This window comes from Mercenaria mercenaria, chromosome 17, assembly GCF_021730395.1.
Source record: "Mercenaria mercenaria strain notata chromosome 17, MADL_Memer_1, whole genome shotgun sequence".
In the NCBI taxonomy this organism is placed as follows: Eukaryota; Metazoa; Mollusca; class Bivalvia; order Venerida; family Veneridae; genus Mercenaria; species Mercenaria mercenaria.
In genome coordinates, this window is record NC_069377.1 from 65,658,935 (window position 1) to 65,684,012 (window position 25,078).

The following is a 25,078-nucleotide window of genomic DNA, read 5'->3' on the forward strand; positions in this document are numbered from 1 at the left end:
TAGTGCTTTTGTGTTTTAATGTGTCTTTGTATTTTTCTATGATTTCTGTGAGAATTTCTTTTTCGAAAGTAGTAAATCACTAAAGTAACACGTTTTATATATGTAAAAATACAGCGAAACGGTACGATGACTGTATCTACATGTTCATAGTGTGTGACCAAGGCTTAGCTAATACATCGCAAATATACCCGCCGGGTATTTGTAAAAATCCGTTAGAAAACAAGGTTGAGCGATGGCTTAACTAATACTGGTTTGAGCCTTTCTTAGTGCTAGAGTTGAAAAACTGGCCAATAGTAAAGTATCGCTAATATCTAAATATATTCAGGATTTGCAAGGAACGTCAATTATTTATCTTGTAAATACTAAAATAGGTTGTTACATTAAATATCGAGACAAATATGTAAATAAGTTAACCAGACGTGCACATGCAACACGATCATTTGCTTAACTTTTATAAATAAATTTTTACATAAATCTTACAAAGATATTAAAACGATAAAATAAAATGTTCAATGATAAATAATATGAATCGGTCATTGTAAAAGCTGTACAAAAACAAGGGTAAAATAAGAATAAAGGGAAGTAATTCAGAAGCAAATCTATTTTTAAATGAAATAAAGCAGTTTATCATTTAGCTTACTCCTACACAGTGATCTCCCTTGTCATTCGAATCAGGACAGGTAGAGCGAATCGCGTGCAGACCTATATCCTATACAACCAAAAAAAAAATGATTCAGATCATATGCTGTTTTATTACTGACGAGTGCATTATGTTTTAAGGCTAAACTAGAGAAATCTTTATTATACGTTTTGAACTATTTTTTCACGTCATATTTTCGTGCGCTTCGGTCACGTCTGGGGTTTTCCTGAAGTGTTTTAAAGGAATACACCTTCGCTTTTCAACTCAGCCATGTTCAATGGATCAACAGACTTAAAAACATAATTTTAATACGAAATGACGCATTCTTTTACCTTATTGTATTTACATATGTATGAAAATATCAACCGACTGTAGAACAATGTTCAGAAAACAGTTTATATCAATAAGAATATCTGTCGATTAGCTCGAAAAAAACTTACAGCGGATTAATCTGCCATTCAGTGAAAATGGTTAGTCTGATATTTTTACGGTAATTATAGGTCTCAACCACTTCGTGGTTTCAACCTAAAAACGGCGTTAAACCGCCCCCACCGCCCCCCAAAAAAACGCTATAACTTAATCTTATTGGTAACACGTGACTACATTTTCATTCGAAACTAAATAGGTAGCAATGAATGGTAAATGGTCACTGAAAAACAGTGCTTAACCATAATTTGATGTTTCGAAGATATTTCTATCCATAGTTTTTGTTGCCTATATTTCATTACGAATCGGAATAATTTAGAATATAACCTAAACAATATACAGAGATGAAAACAAGTAAAATGTATAAAAAGCTGATTTCATGAGCATTTTTAGATTTTTCAGCTATATCATATTAGTTTGGAAATACTGGTAAATGAAAACTCAAGAAACATTTATCATATTGTGAAATCATCGCTTTGTGGCTTGATGATATTTCTATCCATAGCTCTGGTTGCCTGTTCATCATGAATCTAAATAATTTAGAAACCTTAGGGTAGAGGGTCACGCTGAAGCATGTGTGTGACTTTACGAAGTCAGACCAGCAGTTTCTCATGAGAAGAATTATAAATTTTAGATTTCAATGTATGAAGAAGATGCGTATTGTTGTGGCACTTTTAACGAACTGTTTTATAAAACATTCTTTGTGAGTCAGAAAGAAACACTAGTGCGAAAGTATAAAGTTCCTTCTGTTCTAGCGATGAATAATATCAAGTTTTGCCTTAACTTGTACACATCATAATATCCTGCACGAAGTTGGTATAGAGTCACATAAGAAACATCTGCGTGACACTATTTCGAAATTCGTATATGCTTTCAGACAAAAAAAAACTATTACAACCTTTTCTTTCCGTTTTAATGACAAAGAGAGTACCACACAAGGAACACCCTTTAAAGTTTGGCTGAAATTTATAAACTGATATCGTATAAAATCAATTTGCGTCTACACCTTATAAACTAACATAACTGCATTCTTTAAGAACGATTTGTTATATTTTCAACATGAAACTCATATAATATTTATGTATATTCATTACCTTTCTTAAATAGACCTGAACGCGAACCGCATCTTTTTTTTTTTTTTTTTTCTTTTGAGTTAACGTCGCACCGACACATGATAGGTCATATGGCGACTTTCCAGCTTTAATGGTGGAGGAAGACCCCAGGTGCCCCTCCGTGCTTTATTTCATCACGAGCGGGCACCTGGATAGAACCACCGACCTTCCGTGAGCCAGCTGGATGGCTTCCTCACATGAAGAATTCAACGCCCCGAGTGAGGCTCGAACCCACATCGATACATCGATGAGGGGCAAGTGATTTGAAGTCAGCGGCCTTAACCACTCGGCCAGTATTTCGATTCTAATATATCTTTTATTGTAAAATTTAGATATGATATGATAGAACTGTTTATTAACGCATGTATGGCGCCAAATGGTAAATCGTCATGCTTCTTTGTTTATCGGCCTATCTAATATAAAGGAACCAGCGTGGGAGCCATCTGGTCTAGTCGCGTAATGGCTGCAGGCTTTTGAACACTAATTTTTCACTTGGCATGGCAACAGAGGTCTAAATTTAAGCAAGTTTCTGTTTAAATGTCATTGTGGATGTATGTTTGAGATTTTGGTAGGGAAAATGGCAGAGTAGAATGTATTTGGTGAAGTGAAACTCAATTTTAGTATGAGTAGTACTTCCAGGCCACAGCAATGTGCTTTTGATGTGATTTTACAGTAAATAAATGTGACAAGAGAAATCTCTCTTATAAGATACATGACCCCTACTTTTCTCTTCATTTTATATCAGTTTATCATAACTCTTTAAAATGAGGTAAGGATTTGTTCTCTGAAATGGGTCTAACTAAGTTTGGTAACTCTTTAAAAATGTCAGTTTTATATAGAATATATAGGGAAATCCATTTAAAGTATTGTGACCTTATACACGCCAGGATCGGAAATGGTATTACATCTTGCAGAATAGCACACAACTGATGGCGAATTATTCTGCACACTTGATAACTAACTCAGTATGCGTGAAAATTAATTAAGACAGTTATGCTATGTGACATTTGTTTTAAACATATTTTAAGTTATATATTTGATCAAATTTAAAAGAGCTATTTCTCGATGCTAACATGGTGCTAAGTACCACGTCGACGTGATGTCAACATCATATCGTTGTGATGATTAAAATATTGTTAGTCATATTAGAATTTGCTTAATTCCACGCGTCAATTCGTCCAGAGAGATACGGATATCATGCATTGGCACGTGACTTCTGAATTTGTGCAGTTCCAATTTTAATCAGCAAAAGCTGTTGGCAGTTACAACTTGTTCCATACATCAATAACTGAGACAAAATGAGATTCAAAAAAAAATGTTAAAAATGCAAACTGGATCGCTTCAATGAGCGTTATGTTCTCTATTGTAATAACTGGCATATATTTTGTTCAGTATCAATCAAATCTGTCATCGTTAGTTTTTGTGGGTTTTTTTTTAATGGAATCGGCAAAGAATCACGGTATCGATTGAACATAACGCTTTGTATAAATGTGCGTTATTGACAAACGCAACAAAATAATTTTGTTTTTATTCATTATGTATTTCATAACAATTGTCATTAATGTGTACTATGAATTACAACTAAATGGATATTTGAAAGGGGTTAAAAGCTTTTACAAATAAATCAGTAAAATGACACCAATAATCTGACAGAACAAACAAAGTTAGTTTAAGTAAACGTACTTTTAGTATAAATATTTGCATTGCTTCTCCATTTATAAAGATAAGCCTTAATTATTATACATTTACAATGTATAATGAATTCACCTTGATATAATGTTACGTAAAGGCAAAGTATTTCACAGCTTACAACGCCAAATTTGCTACATTTGTTTTCATACGTCACGTACGTTGTCATACGAGATACGTGTTCTTTACCATACGTTACGCATGTTTAGCGTGTACTTTGATCCGATGTTAGAACATTTCCAATTCTAGCAACCACCGACAATCGACAGCTTTGCTTTTTTCAGAGATTTATAATTTCAAAAGTATGCAACAGTAAGTACCTTCAACTAAACCTTCGAAAGAAGGAGAAGACAAAACGATAATATTATGTCATATTTTTAATATAAGTTTTCTTAATTAATAATGGAAGTAACATTAGGTTGTCTTTATATTAATATTTTTATTGTCGAATTTTCAGCCATCATATGAAATGTGCTATATTTTAGAGGCTTGGAACTTTGTTATAAAATGTTTCCGGTATTTATATAACAATAACCATGTGGCAAGGGAGCAAGGGTTGCATTCGGGATCCATACACTTTAAACATGTCCATATTGTAGGTGTTATTTATTAAACGGAGATGGTTTACACATTCTTTCGAAGTACACATGTAAGAGTTCGGCCTCGACACACTTTAAACATGCGACACGCAAATGAAAATTAAAATATACAGGGCTAGATTTTTCCGAAAAATTTGTGAAAATATTTGTTAATATAATGTTCTTATAAAAGTACAAATTCAAGTGCGCCAATTCACAAGGAGTTTGTCTGAGACGTTGTGCTTTCCGGAACATACATGATGCTGAATGAAATGAGCCTACAGCGATGTATTAAGGATATGACGTCATCAGTGTCGTAAAACGAATCGATAATATAGATCAGTGGGTGACTTTCGTCCAGATATGCAAAATGCCTATATCGTGAGATATCATGTGTTGCACAATACCATGCACAAGAGACAATAATTATTGGCCATTCGAAAAAAATCTTTGCGCCATTTAATCATCATTATTGTGTTCACAGTCGTGTCTAATAAACTGATGAAACATGATCACGCCGATTTGTAGTGGCCTTCTCTAGTGGCTCTATCCAGATTGTCAGAAGTTAATGGAGTCATAGAGCGGGCCTAGATTCTTTCGTGCAACGCACTGGCACCAGACCAGAAAAAAATTGCCTCTGTACATGTTATACCCTACCCCTAGGTATTCTATAAGAACCATGGTCGTGAACGGGAAAATATACTAAACCATTTCAGTCGCGCATTTCATAACTAAAACACGCAGTTCGGTAAATGTGTAGTATGGATATTAAACACGCGATAATTTATCTTCTATTGCGTACCGGTCACATTTCTTCAATACTTCTTGTCTTAGAAAAACAACGCGTAGTTTACAGTTTTTCAACGTTACATAAAAAACTTGCTTGAACTTCCCTGGTGAAGTTCCGTTCTAGATTACAAAACCATTCTGATTGGCTGATGTGAAAATGTATGTCAATCGTCATTTTACTACACGTGTATGCTAAAATGTGTATATGCAGGATAAATGTTCAAAATGAATTAAATAAACAGAACAGATGTTTACCAATGTATGATTTCAAATTCAAAATCACATACAAGATGAATCTCATTCATCATTTTGAGTTTTATTGTATAACTGTGAATATTTTGCATTCTGTTTTTGTTTGTTTACATTTCGCCTAACATGTGCACATTGCTGTGACCTCTAGACCGGATGTTCATTAGGGGAGTTCACGCAAGTTTTTTCTGTAATGTTGACGAAAGCATAAAATATGTGGAGCATCTCTGCAATATGGAATATTGAGACAATGTGACTGGTGCACGATGGAAGATAAATTATCGCTTGTTCAATTATACTAGGTACGCATTCACCGATCTGTGCGTTTTAAGTGAGCAATATACGATTGAAATGGGATAGCATATTTTCTCGTTCATGACCATGGTTCTTATAGAATACCTAGGGGTAGGATATAACATGTACAGAGGCATTTTCTTTCTGATCTGGTGCCAGTGGTGTAACGTAAGTTCTTTCTCTTATTTTCAAAGCCTTTTTTCCGACAGTGGGTGCTTTTTTAATATACAAAACTCGTTTCATTGCTAAGTGAATATCAGCCAAAAGTTGAGGTCCAAAATGAGATAAGGCATACTAACATAAAATTTGTTTTAGGGAAAAACAGATCAATAGGTTGATAATGTAAATTCTATATCAGGGGCCGTATTCATAAAGCATCTTGAGTATAAGTTTTGACTTAAGTTGAAGATTTTACTTAAAGCTTGTGGTGTCAGCTTAAGTCTAAGTAAAAAACTTAAGTCCTATTCATAAAACAGTTAAAACTTAAGATACGTAAGAAATGACTTAAGTCAGAAAACAAAATGGCGTCGTGAGTACGATTAATGTGTTATTTTTCAGATAAAAGCACTTGAAACATAATTGGGCATGTTGTATCTGTCTGAAATTAATGTTTTTTTGTTGTTGTTTTTTCTTAATGTTTTCGTCCACAATAAAAGCCAAGAATTACTTATTAAGTTGTTTAATGAATAACAAATATACTTAAGTAAAATAAATTTCTTACCTAAGTAATACTTAAGTAAAAAGTCAATTTCTTATACTTATACTTAAGATGCTTTATGAATACTGCCCCTGGTCATTTCATTCGCATTCTCAAGGCGGCACCATTGTATCGGTCATATTCTCAATGGAATCAGCTATATGACCACGACAAACAAACATCAATATAAATAACTGAGTGAGGAAATTTCTATATCAGGTCATTTCATTTTCATGGCGGCACCATTGTATCGGTCATATTCTCAATGGAATCAGCTATATGACCACGACAAACAAACATCAATATAAATAACTGAGTGAGGAAATTCTATATCAGGTCATTCCATATGCATTCTCATGGCGGCACCATTGTACCTGACATTTTCTCAATGGAATCAGCTATATGACCCGACAAACAAACTTCAACATACATAACTGAGTGAGGGAATTCTATATCAGGTCATTTCAATTTACTGTTGAATCAATTAATTGTATTGCCGGTTATTTTTATTTTGGTTTACATATAATCTCAAATTTAATGTCAGATTTGATCATGTAAGTATAGGACACAACTAAAAAATATGAATATGAATTTTATAGGCACTCTCGCAGCTATCTAAACTAACAAGTTGTTGTTGTTTTCTTTTTTTTCAAGATACTTCTGATGAACAACAATTACCTAGTAGGTACATTACTAAGTTAAGGTCGCTGTATTATTCTGTTACATTTTACATTCGATTCCCACGTGCACATCCATCAATTCTCCTAACCAATCGAATTTTATGTAAATTATCTTAAATGTGTCTGTACTATAAGTACAGTGTATTTACTCAACTAGTTGATACTTTTTATTGTGTTCACTGTGACTACAGTTGTAAACAAAACATTTATAACAGGGCATAGAATTAATATTTATATCATTTATGTTATGAATTACTTATGAACTTAAGGACGTATGCTAGAATTTGGTGCGAAAATCTTCCCAATAAATATTTTTTTGTTTCTTAGATGATTGTCCTTCAATATCCAAAGTTTAAAGAAATTCTGTTATTGGGAAAATTTTCGCCCATCTCATATACAGGGATTTCTAGCGTACGCCTTTAAGTTAGAGACGGTCTGTAATTTTATGCGTAAATTTAAGTGAAAACCATAAAATTGTCAACTTTCAGTTCCCCGAAAGCTGAATGATAGTTATTTAATTCTGTACGATTAACTGTTCCCAGGGAAAATAACTGTTCTATGCTTAAAAAACCCACATATTGTTGAAATTGTTTGCTTTGTTTTGTCATGTTGTTACCATGTTGTAACCTGACTGAAAATAAAAGTATTTGTTGTTGTTGTTGTTTTACGTTGTTTTGATAGATATGATTTGCACTTTTTTCAATCGCTGTCAACAAAGGATTTTTTTTCAATTTAACCTTCATCTTAATAATTCAAGGTCAAGGTTGAAATAAAAATTAAAAACAAACGAGTCACCGATCGCATTGATTATTGCTACGGGTTCTTCTTCAGCGATTAGATTCACGGATTTATAAATGATTTTATATAGATTATGTGTTTTATTGCCATAATCGATGACGTGAACAGTAAGTGAACGATAATATTTGAAGAAAAAAAGCCTTATAAACACAGTTTGTAATCCATTATAGGGTCTCGACACATAGCCAAAATGCAAGCCCTTTAATATTTGACACTTATAGTATGTCCTAGCACAAGGTGTTGTAGTAATCATATTTGGTTATAAACAGATGTCATACAGCATCGAGATAACTCAGCAGTAGAAATATAGTTCCATCTAACAGTACTTTATATATTCATATATTTTTTGTTTTTGGAAAGCTTTTTAAGTGCATCCGTTTGTTTTCAACTGTTATTTCAGATATTCGCCTCCGCTTTATATTTAAGCATATCATAAAGCGTAGGCGCATGTATAACTCATTTTGAAAGCTTGTTAAAAGGAACGGCAACATTACAACAAAATATCTAGAAGCTCAATCTAAGGAACGCCATAGCTTCCTTATGATGTTGATTTAGCACTTTATGGTGTGCATACATCTGTATCTGAAGTGCTTCTACTTGTATGTGCAGTGCTTATACATGTACATGATGTGCTTATCACTGTATATTGTGTGCTTACATCAGTATGTGCAGTGATTTTATCTTTATATGCGGTCCTTTCAGGTGTATATGCAATACTTCCATCTGATTGTGCAGTATATTTTTATAGGTTATTAACTTTGTATGTGGATATATGCACGAGTTCTGCAGCGGTAATATTGCTCGACTTTAGGAGCGCAATATTATCCGCGAGAGAACGAGTGCATATATCCACAGACAAGGTTGATAACCTTTTTATTACATACCCATTACTAAATAATTAATTGATGTCTGTAACGAAAGACAGGAAAAATACAAAAAGAATTTCTCCGAAAATGTAATAAACAAATCAAACTGACGCGCATTAATATTTTCCGCGAAAATGACGTCAACTTGTTGTCGCAACGTGCGCGTGAACGCCATGGACGTCACGCGATTCTTTCCATTACAACGTTAAGAAAACATTCCACGTCCGACACGTCAATATGGAAAAATATTGCACGTTCGTGGTCCATTGAAACTCAATGGAAAATAATTTTAGGTATGTAATAAAACTTTGTATGCGATCGTTTCGACTGTTTATGCGGTGCTTTCATCTTTATATGCGTCGTCTTTATCTTTATATGCTGTGCATTTAACTATATGCGGATTTAACTGTATACGGAGTGCTCTTATTTGTATATACGGTGATTTTCACATTAAATGTTTTGCTTTTGACTTTATATGCGATGCTTTAAACTACATATGTTGTGCTCTTAACTTTATATGATATGCTTTCTAATGTATGCGTGTTACTTACAACTGAGTCGCGCCATGAGAAAACCAACATAGTGGTTTGCGACCATCCGTGCAGTCTGGTCAGGATCCATGCTGTTCGCTAACGATTTCTCTAATTGGAATAGGCTTTAAAAGCGAATAACATGGATCCTGACCAGACTGCGCGGATGCGCAGGCTGTTCTGGATCCATGCTGGTCGCAAAGTCACTATGCTGGTTTTCCCGTGGCGCGGCTCAACTGTAGGTCAGAGGGAAGTAACCAACGAGGCCTCTGATTGGTTGAAAAAGTATATGGTATTCTGCAGTATATATCTACCATGTAAAGTGATCTCCCATTGGTGCAAAATATGTTGGATGTGTTTGAAAACTATCTTATTTCATAAGATAAAACTAATCCATGATTACTGGCTAAAATAATACGAAATGATGCGTTTTGTGTGAGAAATATGCATGTTCTATCAGTAGAGCATTTTTATGAAAAATAAAAAAAATCATTGCCGAACTATGGGTAGCCGAGTTCAAAGAGAAAAAGTGCCCAAAAGTGATGGTCAGCATATATATTTCCTGCAGTTTTTCGATAGTTCTTGGATAGTTCTTTCAACTTGAGTAGGTGGCATCAAAAGATTAAATGTTAGAAAAGTCCCATGACCGGAAACATTACAATGTGGGCCTATGGAAATTTAGTTGGTTCCCTACGACCTGTATATGAATTGGTTTTACATTTTCATGCGGCGGTTTTAGCTTTATATGTGGTGCTTTCTAATGTGTATGCGGTGCTTTTAACGGTATATAGGGTTGTTTCACCTTTCGTTGGTCCGCTTTTCATTATGTATAGTAGTTCGATTTTCATATTCCATGCTTTCAACTTTATTTGCGGTGATTTCAAGTGTATATGCAAACTTTATTATCTTTAAACAACATTATGAGATCAAGTTTATTACGAAAATTAAAGAGCATCGTCGAAATTATCTGACATTAGGATTTCATACAAGGGTATTGTTATTTATAAACATGTGTCAACATTGTTTTTAAGTTAGGAGAGAATGCAAAGAAAACAATTGGAAATTAAAAAACAATATTAATAGACCATGTTTTTCTTTGTATACTAATATGAGATTTTGCTTTTACGTCTGTCTGAATGAGACACCCAGCCAATTTCATTTAACAATCTATTGATTGAAAGAGAACGTGTAAGACCAGTTACTACCCTTGCAGCTTCTTATTGCATTTTTTCTAAGGATTCTTTTTCAAAAACAGTGCAGCTATCCCAAACCACGGATGCGTATTCTAAAATAGGTCTTAGATAGGAAATATATATTTGATTAAGTGTAGCACTTTTTAATTATAATTTTAACATTTGCATTGAACCTAGGACTTTCGATGCTGAAGACGTTATGTTAGATATATGTTCATGCCAAGAGCCATCATTACTTAACGTTACCCCTAGGTGCTTATGGTGCTGGACAGGAGACAGATTAGTGTTATTAAAGACTAATTTTGGGAGTGATCTATCAGCCAAGGAAAACGTAACAACCTCTGTTTTTAGCGGATTAAAATTTACCAACCATTGTTTTGACCATTCATTAATTTTTTGAAGGTCTGAATTAAGCGTTTCTTCAATTGTGTTAGTATCGAAAGATGATACTGCAAGGCTGCTGTCATCAGTAAAAAGTCGTGCAGTACTTACTAAAGAATCAGCTATGTCATTAACATATATTAGAAATAGGAGAGGGCCAAGAACAGAGCCTTGAGAAACGCCGGCATTTATATATTTTGTTTCAGAAAATGAAGATCCTACAAATACTCTGCATTCTGTCACTAAGATAATTTTCAATCCATTTGTTAAGTTTGCCTGTAACACCGTATTGTCTTAATTTGTGTAAAAGACCAGAATGCCAAACCCTGTCAAATGCTTTTGCTATATCACAAAAGACAATACAAGTGATTTTTTTCTCATCAAATGCTTTACAAATTTGATGATATACAAAATGTATATCAATTAGTTGATATACAGTTGAATGACCAGGAAGAAAACCTGACTGGTTTTTGTGCATGAGGTTATTTGAATGAAAATAAGTGTTCGAAGATTACTCTTTCCATGGTCTTACCAAGACAACTGATTAATGAAATTGTTCTGTAGTTGGATGGAATGTCTTTGTCACCCTTTTTAAACAACAGCATTACATTAGCTAGTTTTAGACTACTTGGATATGAGGTTTCTTGCATTGACCTGTTGAAAATAATGCAAAGAGGCTGACATAATGTTTTAGCAGTTTCTTTCAGCATACGATGGCTTATTTCATCAGGTCCACTTGCCTTTTTAATTACTAAGTTGGAGAGAACATCAGAAATTTCTTGTTCTGTGATATTTATATTGTTAATAGAGGCATCAGTTTTTGAAACAAAATCTGGAAAATCTGAGAGTCATCAATTGTAGACATTGAAACAAAATAATTGTTTAAGGTATTGGCTATTTCTCCATCAGAAACAGAATAAGAGGTATCTTCATTCTTAAGTGGTGGTATTTTGTCGCATTTGGTCGAATTTTCTTTAATAAGCAATTTTACCAGTTTCTAATACTGTGAAGGATTTGTATTATTTAAATCATATAGTGAAAACTCGATGTTATTAAAAAATATTTCTTGGGCATGCTTTTTCATATTATTTACTTTATTTCTAACTCGTTTGAAGTTATTCCAATCTGAAATATTATTTGATTGCACAGCCTTTTGTTTAAATCTATCGCGTTTTCTTGATGTTCTGCGTATTTCGGAGTTGTACCATGGCTTATCACAGGGACGTACTGTTACAAAGTAGGTTGGAATACGTGATTTAGCCATGTCAAGAAATTTACTGACAAAAGATGAGAAAACTTCATCAATTGAACCATTTAAAAGAAATGACCAGTCTGTTAATCTTATAGTATGGTTTAGTTTATCAAAATCTGCATTTTTATAGTTCCAAACACGCCGCTTAAAAGGAGCACTAAATTTAAAATTAATTTTTATATGAGCATATGTGGCATAGTGATCACTTATAAGTCGGTCTGTTTCAAAAATACCAGATTCATATGTGATAATGTTGTTTGAAATGGCAATAGGATCAATTAATGTACTTGAATAGTCACTTACACGAGTTGGTTCTTCTATAATATTTCTTATATTATTCAGATTAAGAGTATCTTTAAATTTTCTATTAAGTGAGTTAAGTTGGTCCTCATTTATATCTCCGACTAATATTATGTTATTTATTTTCTCTGAAGCCTTTTCAATACAAATATTTAGTTTGTCCCAGAAGTCTACAGTATAGTGTGGTGGTCTATAGACTGTACATATCAAAACAGATCTACTTTTATCCTTAATTTCAATCCATACTGATTCTGGGAGGAAATTCTCCAAGTCTAATAATCTTTGGGGTTTTAAATGAGATGAAGCATAAACAAGAAATCCACCTGAATGTGCTGTGTTATCCTTCCTGAATAAATAATCAATTATTACGTCATAGCGTCAAACGGCATAGCGGCGCGCTGGAAAAGAAACCGATTGAAAACGGACAAATACTTAATGAACGTCGTCAAGGATGTACTTTAAAGTCCTAGGGTACGTGTTAGAATCGAAATAATATATCTCATTTAGTGATTTGCTGTTGAATAAATCATTGTTTGTCGTTCAGATGCGTATTATTATATCACGAGCCCTCGTGATATAATTCCTTCGCATCTGAACTCCAAACAATGAGTTATTCAGCGACAAATCACTAGTGAGATATATTATTTCTTAAACAAACCTGAAATTGACGTAACGTTGTTAAACGTTACTGACAAGTCGCGCTAAAAATCGAAACACATGATTATGTCATAGAGAATGTCCGTATCTATCCAGTTAATATGAAAGTACATAGTATGAAAAGTAATCATGGGGAGTAGATTAAATAATTTTTAAATACAGAAGCATATCAAAACAAGTCCATATTGTTCACGGAATACGGTGTACATATATTCAGGTTTACTCTTACGTAGGATAATGTAGGTATATATATCAAAAATATATTACAAAAAATAGACGATGGCAAACAAACATATCCACAAACTTTTGCATTCAAGTATCTGGCAATTACTAAGAAACAAAATAAAAGTCGTAAAAGAATAGTATTTGATCTAACAAAATAAATGCTGTAAAAAATAAGCAAAATTTACGTATAAAGGGAAGTAAACTGAAGTTTTTATATTAACATTGGAATTTGTGAAATTAAAACCAAAATGTATTGGAATCTAATAAATGTACGTTAAAGGCAGAATAAAGGACATGATATAGAAAAGAAATACATTTCAAATCAACACATTAAAGGTGTGGACTGACAATACAGAAAAAACTAATACAAAACGTTATTTTCCTCCAGAAAAGTTAATGTTACTTAATAAGCCTTAAATAGATTGAGTTTATTGATATTCTGTCCAAAGAACCCCAAGTTGGATTTTCGTGTTTAGTCCATTTGGTGTCTCTGTCTGCAATTCGTAGATCCATTCAGTTACCTTGATCTGTCACTAGTATCTACTGTTCTCTTTCATGTACTCTAACAGCAACACCATCTATGTTATGATCAGGCATATTGAAATTATATATTCTGTCACCGGTTTTGTACGTTTCAGTCTGCTTCGTGCTGTCTTCAATTCTCAGTGAAGTTTCACACTATTAAATTGAAAGTTGGAACATTGACAATATATGCATGCAGAAACATTTCACTAGCACAATCTCCGTCCCGTTTAACACACAGTAAATGCCCCGTGTTTGATACGGGACTGTATTTGATATGGAACTTAAGTAAATAAGCTATTTCTTTACTCTAAACCGCAATTTAGGAGAGAATATACTACATTCTATATAAAAAAAAAATAAGCGGTGGCAAACAGACATATTCACAAAATTTTGTATTTAACCACCAAACAATTACTAAAACAGCAAAACTGAACGAATGAATAAATAGTTTTAGATCAAACAAAATGAAAAATTTGAAAAATAAGTAAATTTTACGTATCAAGGGAGGTAATTCCAAAAGGAATATCTTATATTCCCTGGACGTAAATCATTTATTTTTGTTTTGTGAGATCGTTTCTGTATAATGATATAAAATAAATTAAAATTAGATATAAAACAAAAAAGTATGGATATAAAATAAATTTAAATTAGATATAAAGGGTGTTGAAAGGGTAGAACCAGGAGGTAAAATAAGCACAGATAAGTATCTGTTACTGGATACCTAGTTTGTCGCACAAGAGCTTTGTAGCTCGTGTTATGTGTTGGATTATATGCGACGTTAAATAAAGCTTACCTTTACCTTTTACCTTTACAAAAAGGTATGGCTTATTTACGCGAAAATTACCTTAGTCGGATGTTTTCGGAAATAATCGTTAACTTTCGTATAAATATTCCGATCTCATAATGTAGTTTGCACATAATGGTATTTGCATCGCATATAAAGTTTAAAGTACCGGGTATAAATATAAAGGTACAGCATATACAGTTAAACGTATCGTATATACAGTTGAAAGCATCGGATATACAATTGAATGTACCACATATACAGTAGAAAGAACTGCATATAATGTAAAAAAGACCACTAATACAGATGGCAGGACCGTATGTACTATAAAAAGCACCGCATACACAGTTGAAACAACAATATACACAGTTAAAATCACCGCAAATACAGATGGAAGCACCGCATATAAGTGTTAAGCACATCATATACATACATAAGCACTGCACATACAAGTAGGGGCACTTCATATATTGATGTAAAAACAGCATAAAGTGCTAAATAAACATCAGAAGACAGTCATGGCGTTGCATATCAATCAATCAAATGCGTATTTACTCAACGCCACGAAAACTGCAGCTTTCGTATCATAAGTATTTTGTAAGATAACCATGCTGATGTGTTGTCACTTCTATAGGTGTTAACAATGAAATAGTTTATTTTTTTACGTGAGATTTCTTTGCAAATGCTTGTAATTGTAACCTTTGATTGAAGCAAGCAACATTATGTCTAAAAACACACTAAATCAAGTTCCAGTAAAACGTGTTAAACAAACCTGTGATAAAAGCCGTGTCACGACCCTTGTCTCCTCATACCAACTCGACGCCAATGAAACTACAGTTTTTATTTGTATTTTTCTTTGTATTTTTCTTTCATCCTATGTCTTGTAAAAGGAGTATCCCTCTAAGTCAGGCAAAGCGTTACAGACGTCTTACCTCGAATGATAGTTCTTTTGTACAGGAACTGGAGAAATTAAAAACTTTTTTATCAAAAGAAATTGTCCTATGTCAATAATTGATAAGTGTTCTGATAAAATAAAGCCAATATCTATGGATGATGCACTAACTAGTATGATGACACTTCTAATAACATAATTCCTTTTGTATGTACATACAATCCATCTCTACCTAACATTGGGAATTTTTGAATAAGTACTGGATTTATTACAACTTTCTAATAGGCAGAGTGTTAAGTACCTTTCTAAATTCAGGCCTAATGTTGCTTACAAGAGACCTACTAGTTTAAATGATATTCTGGTTCATACTTCTTTTACAAGACCAAGTATGTATGGTCAAATTTCTAAATGTAATAGAGCTCGCTGCTCTCATTGTTCAACTATAAATGAATCTACAATTTTTACACCTTCTGCAACTTTGAAAAACTACATAATTAGAAAGAGTCTTTCATGTAGTTCCAAAAATGTAATTTATGTTATTACATGTAAAAGGTGTAATTTTCAATATTTTGGACAGACCAACAGATGTGCTCTAAACGCATGAATAGTCATCGTTTTGATATATCGAGAATAATAGGTTAGTGCCGTAGATGAGAAAGTTTATCTGGCGAGGTGGAGGAGGTTATCGGGTGAGCCGAAGGCGAACCTGATAACGTCCGGAGCCGAGCGAGATAAACTGTCTCCATCTTAGGCATTAATCTATTATTCTATTTATCTTGCCACTACTTTATTTTCCGATATTTGGCGATTTATTTTACAAAAAAATAAGTGTGCGACAACCGCTTTAATGACGTCATATTCGTAATGACGTCACTTATATAATGACGTGATTACCGGCAAAATCGGAATAACTTCTTCGTTTTTGAATAAAAACTCATTATTTAACCACTCATTTTCTTAGTTCGGACATTTCCAACACAGTGATGATGGTTTCGTTGCAAAATTTCTTATGACAACAATATCGATCATAAGGTCAAATGATCAATTGACCGTATATCACTGGTCACATGATCAACTGACGGTATATTAAGAAAGATATACGGCACCCTGATATCGGGTCGAAAATACTGCAAGTGACAGGATAAAAACCATTATCCCGAATCTTTGACTAATGTTTCTGAACATTTTAATTCCAACCTTCACACAATTGGACTTTTCTTTCATGCCCATAGAACACATAAATGCTGACTGGAAACGTCTACTGAAGGAGACTTACTGGATGCATGAGTTAGACACAGTTTATCCAAATGGAATAAACTCGAAATATTTGTACTAATGATTAAATTAAGATTTTTAATTTTTATGCTTTACATTTTTTACATTTTTCTCTGTATAATCAGTCAATTCTATACTTTTGATATATAAAATACAGTAATAAGCATTATAAATGTTCAAGTTTTTTCCAGACTTTTAATATCCTATTTGCTATCTGCATTTTCTCTGGAAATAATGTATCTTCATAGATCCTTTACATTGTGCATTTCTGTATTATATGTATAATGTTTTGAAATGTTAAATTACGCCATGCTGTTGCATACGTGTTGACGTCGTTGTTATGACGTCTTGTTCTACATGACGTCATCAACGTTATTCATTGTAAACATTATACCCCTGATGAAGGCACTGAAAGCCGAAACTTGTTGTAAATAAATTAAAAACCATTTTCAACTGTATTATGTCTTTGTAGTGAAAATATACTGCTGTGCTGTTGCAGCTAAGTGGTAAGAATAAGATATTTTATTATCATATCATATGATGAAATCAAAGTCATATTCATGAAAATAACAACATGATTCAAATATTTGACAGGCCCTGAAGGAATGGCATTTACAGAACTAGATTTAAAGAAGGGGCATGTATTTGCGTGATAAGGTTATCGGCGACAATGATAATTGTATCGAGGGGTCAATGCGACAATGATAATTGTATCGAGAGGTCAATGCGAAGTCTAAGTGCTTCTTTATGTTTATTAGCTTAACACTTTTTCGCGTCCAACCCTCGATGTATATCCAATATTGTTTAAACAATGATTTGTTAAAGTCTAATTATCGTTCTAAAAGCACTGAAGAATTTATAAGACCATAATTAAAGCTATGAAATGGGTTCAAGTAAGCTGTACTTTAAGTACAATCAGAGTAAATTGTACAAAGTATCGTATCGGGTCAACTTTCCGTTTTGTAAATGTGTTTACATGTGATACAAAAATAATTGACAGGATAGATTCAAAACAGTATTTTGTTCCTTTTCACTAATGAAAATAACAAATTACCGGTATATCGAATGTCTTCGACGTCACTACAAAAGGCAAGTATTTGAGTTTCTAATACCAATAGTTCAATTCTGAGAAAATGTATTATATTGCCATTGTAATCATACAAAATTTTGGTGAAATGTGTGGGGATTTTCTAGGAGACCGGTAAGTAGTAAATCTCAATGATATTTCTGTATAACAATTGCCTTCTTTCCGATTATGTTATACGCGATACGAATATATTATGCATAGTGATACTTTTTTCTAAATATATCATACGAATTAAAAGAGAAAAAAAAACACTGCATTTATTAAAAATGAATCCAACATGCTATTGGACTGTGAATGTTTATAACATTTTAAACAGTAATATGAATACATAAAAATGTAATTGTTTTATCTATTTTTTAATCTAAATGGATTTGCAATATACACATGTGAAAATGGATAATTACATCATATCGTATGCAAAAAGGTTGACAAAGAATTGCTTTCAACATCTGCAACGGATCTTCCTGCAAAGCATTTCATGACAAAAGTACTGCCATACAAGAACAAATATTGATACGGTGTTAACATAGATTTGTCAAAATTTGGAAACAGACGGCACAAAAAGATAATAATATGAGGTTATTTAACAGTGCCGAGTACTATACTGAATTATGTTCAACCAGTACACAACAGTAATAATCCATATCTGGACGAGTCGAATGCGGAGTCCAAATATGAATTATTTCTGCTGCGAACGAGTCCAGTTAAATTCAGTATTTTTTTAACACTGTTAAATTACCTCTTTATTTCACACCATAAAAAGATAGACATAAAAAAATCAAGCCTTTTAACTGAAAAACAACAACATAAATTAATATCTTCTTCTCTGATTTATTATATGTAGGTTAATTTTCCAACACTAAAATAATCGAAAACATCTTTTCATGAAATTTTGAACCGAAACCATAATCACTGGATAGGAAATAGTCTAACTAAGAAATCGAGTGCTTACACTTAGATGTTTCGTTCAGAATTAAGAGTTAAGTTATCGCATTTTTTAAAACAATACAGCTGCCGCTATATTCAAGGGAAGTAATTCCAAATGACTAAATGTAGTTGTCCTGTCCTATTTGGACTGGAGACTGTGGACGGTAGATTTTGGATGCTATAAATACTAAAGAAAATGTGAATGCTTTTAACTCACACAGTACAATACTGCATGCTATTGTATTGTCACGTGATAGAAATAAAGGCTTTCAGTTGGATGAAAATATATAAGAGTGAAATAATGAGCTTTATTTTGAAATTTGCAAATTATATAGACAGATAGTCAAAAAGATTACATGAAAACATATTTAGCTGACTAAACATGCAAGCAATCAGTAGAACAAACATGACTGAAAATGCATCCTTAAGGAACTATGCTATTAAAATACATTTTTGAATTATTCGGATTAGGCATCTGATGTCACAATACTGTAAAAATATTAGTACTTGTCATGCATGTTTGCTTGTGCTCACCACTGATAGTTAGTTATAGAAACTGACGATTCAGCTCGGAGACAAATAGGTACGAAGGGAGTAATTACTATCGACTGAGTATCACCGTAATGTGAATTTGAAATAATGACTGCTAAAGAAGAGAAATTTTGTTATGAATGTTTTATACCTTTTTCTGAAATGCTGTTGTAACATCAGAGAAATGGATATATTACAGTACTGAATATGTTTTTAGAATATTGAAATTTGTTTGATAATTATTGTTGTGTCGTTGTGGAGATATTAAAAATCATTTCAAATGATGAATTTAGACTGTTCAAATATTTAATGTTCACAAGTAAGACATTTTAACAATAGCAGATAACATTTTCTGTGTTTCATCATGAAAATTCTTCTGTAACAGTTGTTATATATATATAAATAACGCCTATGCTCGTACTAATTCCAAGCAACATTAAGACAAATTAAATATGTTTGACCCTGGGTCATACTAAATCGATTAATCTTTGGACTAAATCGGTATTTTTGGCAATGTATGAATGTCATTGTATAAATTACGTTATTGTGTGCAAGAAAATTAAATGAAATATTATATTTTCAGGTTTTCAATAAGTCAAATATACTGGTTAGAGGAATTCTGAGCGAAAAGGAATAAATGATTTAAAACACGTTGTAAAACAAGAACGCCTTTTTACACCGAGTGTAAAGATGAAATTGAACAGAACCGAGTTTCTCATGTTTGCACTTATTTTCATTCACTTGCATGTCGTTTCGAGTCAGACATATGATAAGGCTGTTACACTTTTAAGAAACAAAACGTTGTTCTATGAAAAGAGTCTCAGACCAGTTACAAACCAGTCATCAACATTGATAGTAAATGTTAGGTTTGATCTGATTTCTATTCAAGATTTTGATGAGGTCCAAGAGAGCCTTACCGTTATTGGTGGTCTTACATTAACCTGGACAGATGATTTAATGAAATGGAATCCTACGGATTATGGCGGAATGATAGACATTGTTTCAGAGAGTGGTAAATTCTGGACGCCATATTTGATCCTCACTAACAATGTAAAGAAGTTAGACAAAGTTGGACAATCTTGGCAAAGGATTCGTTTCACCAAAGAAGGTGTTGCTATACTTATTCAAGCAGACACGTGGACGACCATGTGTAAAGCCGATGTTAAGTACTATCCATGGGACGACCACTGGTGTGGATTCGAATTTTCTTCAGCGGCGTATAGACTTGATGAAATGTCGTTGCAGCCTGTCTCAGACGCAGTAGGTACGCACTATTACACAGAAAGTGGAACATGGGAGTTAAAAGGTTCAGACATACAAGTAAGTGATGAAAAATCCAGTGTGTTGTTCCGTATTCATATTGCAAGAAAACCCCTTTTCGTTCTTGTGAACGTCGTTGTGCCAATTATTGCGATGACGTTTCTGAATGCAGTGATATTCGTGATTCCTGCTGACAGCGGGGAACGTATTTCGTACAGTATAACAGTTCTTCTAGCTATTGCAGTTTTTCTAACACTTGTTGGTGAAAACTTACCTAAAACATCAAACCCCATGCCAGTATTCAGCTTCTACCTGTTAGCAGTATTGATGATAAGCATGGTAATCACTTTTGCAAACATTTTTAGTCTACGACTTTATCACCATGACAACACAGGCCCTGTAAAAGGCGTATTTGCCAAATCTACAAAATATTTGTTACACATGAATAAATGCAAGAAGAGAAACAAAACAGTAGAACGTGCAACTGCATCCACGAAAGACAAGAAAACCGGAAACAAATCAAATGTAGACAAATTGGATCTTTCAACGGGCTATGAAATCGAGGACAATTCAGTATGCGAATACAGTTCCTGTTCTATTATGAATACAGATATAACATGGAAAGAAGTGAGCGTCACTTTTGACAAAATATGCATAGTTGTTTTCAATATCTTTCTTGTATCGGCTGCATTCATTTTCTTCATGTGTGTGTACACTAAGGAAAAGAAACTGTAGGACCATTAACACGAAATCTTAATTATGTAAACTTTAATGAAATATGGTACCCTTTTTTCATCTTTTAGTAAAATATGTTATAAATTTATACAATTAAGTATTTCTATTAACACAAATCAACGACCAAATGTATTTGACGTGTTATTCAGTGGATAATAACTTTTACTTTTAGCATAACGAATACTGAAAATGTATCCGGATAACTAATATCTAACTATTTCAAAAAAAGATATGCTCATATATATATTATGTATGTATACATACATATTATATAGAGAAAATAATTGAATGAAGTATTGCCATGCAATACAAAGTCCCCTACTAGAAGGCATCTAATTTTCTCTATTGCATTATAGCATAATGAACTGATATCTGTCAATGATGTATAAACAATATTGTACTATATATACATACAGTATGTTATAAACAAAAACCTTGGATTAAAATTTGTATATATAAAACCCTATAGTTGTTTTCATATAGCATTTTTGGCCGATTATCAAAAAGGTAACGTTATTTATAGTAAAAAATCCATATAAGTCCACACAAAACTCTTTACTAGGTAGAGATAGGTCAAACTAAACCTACAAAATGGATGTAACATGCATATTGTACCACAGAAAACTGGTCCTGATTTTTCCCTACGGCCTGTAATAAGTAAGTTACAATATAAGCTATTTATAGTAAAACAAAGGGAAATAATCTTAAAAAAACAAGAGTGCCTCATGGTGGTGAACATTTGTGCCAAGTTACATCAAAATCCCTCCATGCCTAAAGAAGAAATGCTCCGGATAAATTCATTCTTGAATTTGGCATTTGACCCCTAAGCGTGACCTTGACCTTAGACCTAGGGACCTGATTCTTGCGCACAACAATTTGTCTCATGATAGTGAACATTTATATCAAGTTACATCAAAATCCCTCCATGCATGAAGAAGAAGTGTTCCAGACAAAGCCATTCTTGTATCTGACCTTTGGCATCTGTGTGTGACCTTGACCTTCGACCTAGGGACCAGGTTCTTGTGGATGACACTCCCTCTCATAGTGGTGAACATTTGTGCCAAGTAATATTCAACTGCTGTTTTGCATGATAAAGTTATACACCGGACAGGAAAAATGTCCCATTAACCTTTGATCTCCAAGTGTGACCTTGAGCTTTAAGCTAGGGTTCTGGGTGTTGCGCATGACACGCCGTTTCATCATGGAGAACATTTATGCCAAGTAATATTAAAATCCCTTGATGTATGTCAGAGTTCTGGACCGGACAGGAAAAAAAACCCTATTGACATTTGACCTCGAATTGTGACCTTGGCCTTTGAGCTAGGGGTCGGGGTTTTGCGCACGACACGTCATCTCATCATGGGGAACATTTGTGCCATGTAATATTAAAATACCTTCATGGATGGCAGAGTTATGGACTGGACACGAAACAGACCCTGTTCATGCTTTGAGCTAGTGGTCTGAAAGTTGTGCATGACACATCGTCTTATTATGAGGTACATTTGTGCCAAGTAATATTAAAATCCCTTCATGGATGGCAGAGTTATGGACCGGACAGGAAAAAAGCTCTGTTGACCTTTGATCTCAAATTGTGATTTTGACCTTTAAGCTAGGGGTCTGTGTTTTGCGCATGACACGTCGTCTCATCATGGGGATCATTTGTGCCAAGTAATATTAAAATCCCTTCATGGATGACAGAGTTATGGACCGGACACGAAACATACCCTGTTCATGCCATGTTAACATTTGACTGCCAAGTGTGACCTTGACCTTTGAGCTAGGGGTCTGAAAGTTGTGCATGACACATCGTCTTATTATGAGGTACATTTGTGCCAAGTAATATTAAAACCCCTTCATGGATGGCAGAGTTATGGACCGGACAGGAAAAAAGCCCTGTTGACCTTTAAGCTAGGGGTCCGGATTTTGCGCAAGACACGTCGTCTCATCATGGGGAACATTTGTGCCAAGTAATATTAAAATCCCTTCATGGATGACAGAGTTATGGACCGGACACGAAATTGCGGACGGATGGAAGGACGAACGGACGGAATGACGGACGGACGGAAAAGCGCATTCCTATAGTGCCCGAAACTGGTTTTCAACCAGTAGGAGACTAATTACGGAATCTTGTTTCTGTCATAGGCTTTTTCGACCCGCCAACTTCAAATTTAGCATGTCCTGCTACAAATTTACCGCGAAACAAATTAAAAGGTTTTGATGCGACAAATATCACGCAAGCTTTCCAACCCAAACTTTAGTACGGATAGTACATTTAAAAGAGCTAATTTTAATTTCTCGTGCTGAAATATTCCCTCGAAAAGTTAAAAAAGTTGAAGCTGATAACACGACAAAATTCCTACCTCAGCAATTTGACGTTAAGAGCTCTGATTCACTTTCTTTCGCAAACAAGAGCTTAGACGAACATAGAAGTTTCGATAAACTATCTTAGTGCGAGAAGTCACAGTTAGCTCTTTTAAACTCTTTTCGTGCAAATTTTGGACAGGGAAGTTGAAATCTTTGCGACAATTTTTGTGTCAAAACGTTCAAGCTTTCAACTTTTCCAGGCAGCACCACCTTCAAGTTTTCAACTTTTCCAGGCAGTACGACAAGTTGCAATTTTTGCTTAATTTCAAGTAAAAGCGTGTCTTTTTGGTCGAAAAGAGAAACAGCATTCCGCTGGAAGGAGAAAACAAATATTTTAGTGTAATACATGTCACCAAGGCATTTTTGCAGACCAGAGAGCTGAGTACAGTATTAATGGCTCCAAAGAACCGAACGGAGTATTGACCAACTGAAATATGTGAAAGACGACTTTAATGATATCTGTGTAAAGTAGTAAACACAGCAGTCCCGTTCTGACTGTACAATAAAGATAAACAGATCTTATATATTAGCTTTAATGTTTGGCCTGGGATACCTTAAATAATGGTATTAGTTACAAGTCTGTTTGCAATTAGATAGTTGGAACCTTGCATCAACATTTTTTAATGAAAATGGATTTCAGTTTCATTCTTGAATCATTTTTTTTATATCCTAGTTCAGGTAAAACATACTGATCTAAATTTCTAACGCTTCCTCGATATTTTGGCAAAATGTTTCATAGATTTCCCGGTTCAAACTTATTTACAAGACATTGGATGACAAAGTAGTGTAATACTAGACATTTATATGCAATTCTTTGTATTTTATATATCCGGGTTAATGTCCTGATGTAATTAAAATAGCGTTTTTGTTTAAATTTATTTATATATTCTCAAAAATATATGGCTCCAAATGTATTAGAAACTTTGGTAAGTATGAACACTGTATGATGAACGTTGTCCCAGAAAATCGCGAACTTTTTTTATTATTTCGAAAATAAACGACGCATCAAATAATTATTTTAAATGATGTTATTTCAATGCACCACGCAGAGATGAACACATTTTGGGCAAAATCAGTAGCATGGATTTTTGCACTATTAGGAGCCGGAATCAGAGAGAAAATTAAGCGTGTGGAAAACTCCCGGGACGCAACCACCCAAAAAGCTAAAGCGTCGAAGTCCTGAGGTAAAGTGATGTACATAGTGTTCATAGATGGAAGGGGTGTTTTGAGTCATACTGTGTCGAAGGGGAAAACAGTCAATTTCGAGTATTTTTCGAAGGTAATTTATTTTAATTTATTATAACAATAATAAAAGTAACAATTAATGATGATGATGATAATA

At 33.7% G+C, this 25,078-nt stretch overlaps 1 protein-coding gene across 1 annotated transcript; it reads left to right on the top strand.

The window, feature by feature from the left end:
* Positions 1 to 976: 976 nt before the first annotated feature.
* LOC123537541 (acetylcholine receptor subunit beta-type unc-29-like) lies at positions 977 to 21,816 on the top strand. Its single transcript, XM_045321339.2, has 2 exons — positions 977 to 1,110; positions 19,961 to 21,816. The coding sequence occupies exon 2, from the start codon at positions 20,068 to 20,070 to the stop codon at positions 21,370 to 21,372; it is 1,305 nt and encodes a 434-aa protein (XP_045177274.2). The 5' UTR covers positions 977 to 1,110; positions 19,961 to 20,067; the 3' UTR covers positions 21,373 to 21,816.
* Positions 21,817 to 25,078: the final 3,262 nt, after the last annotated feature.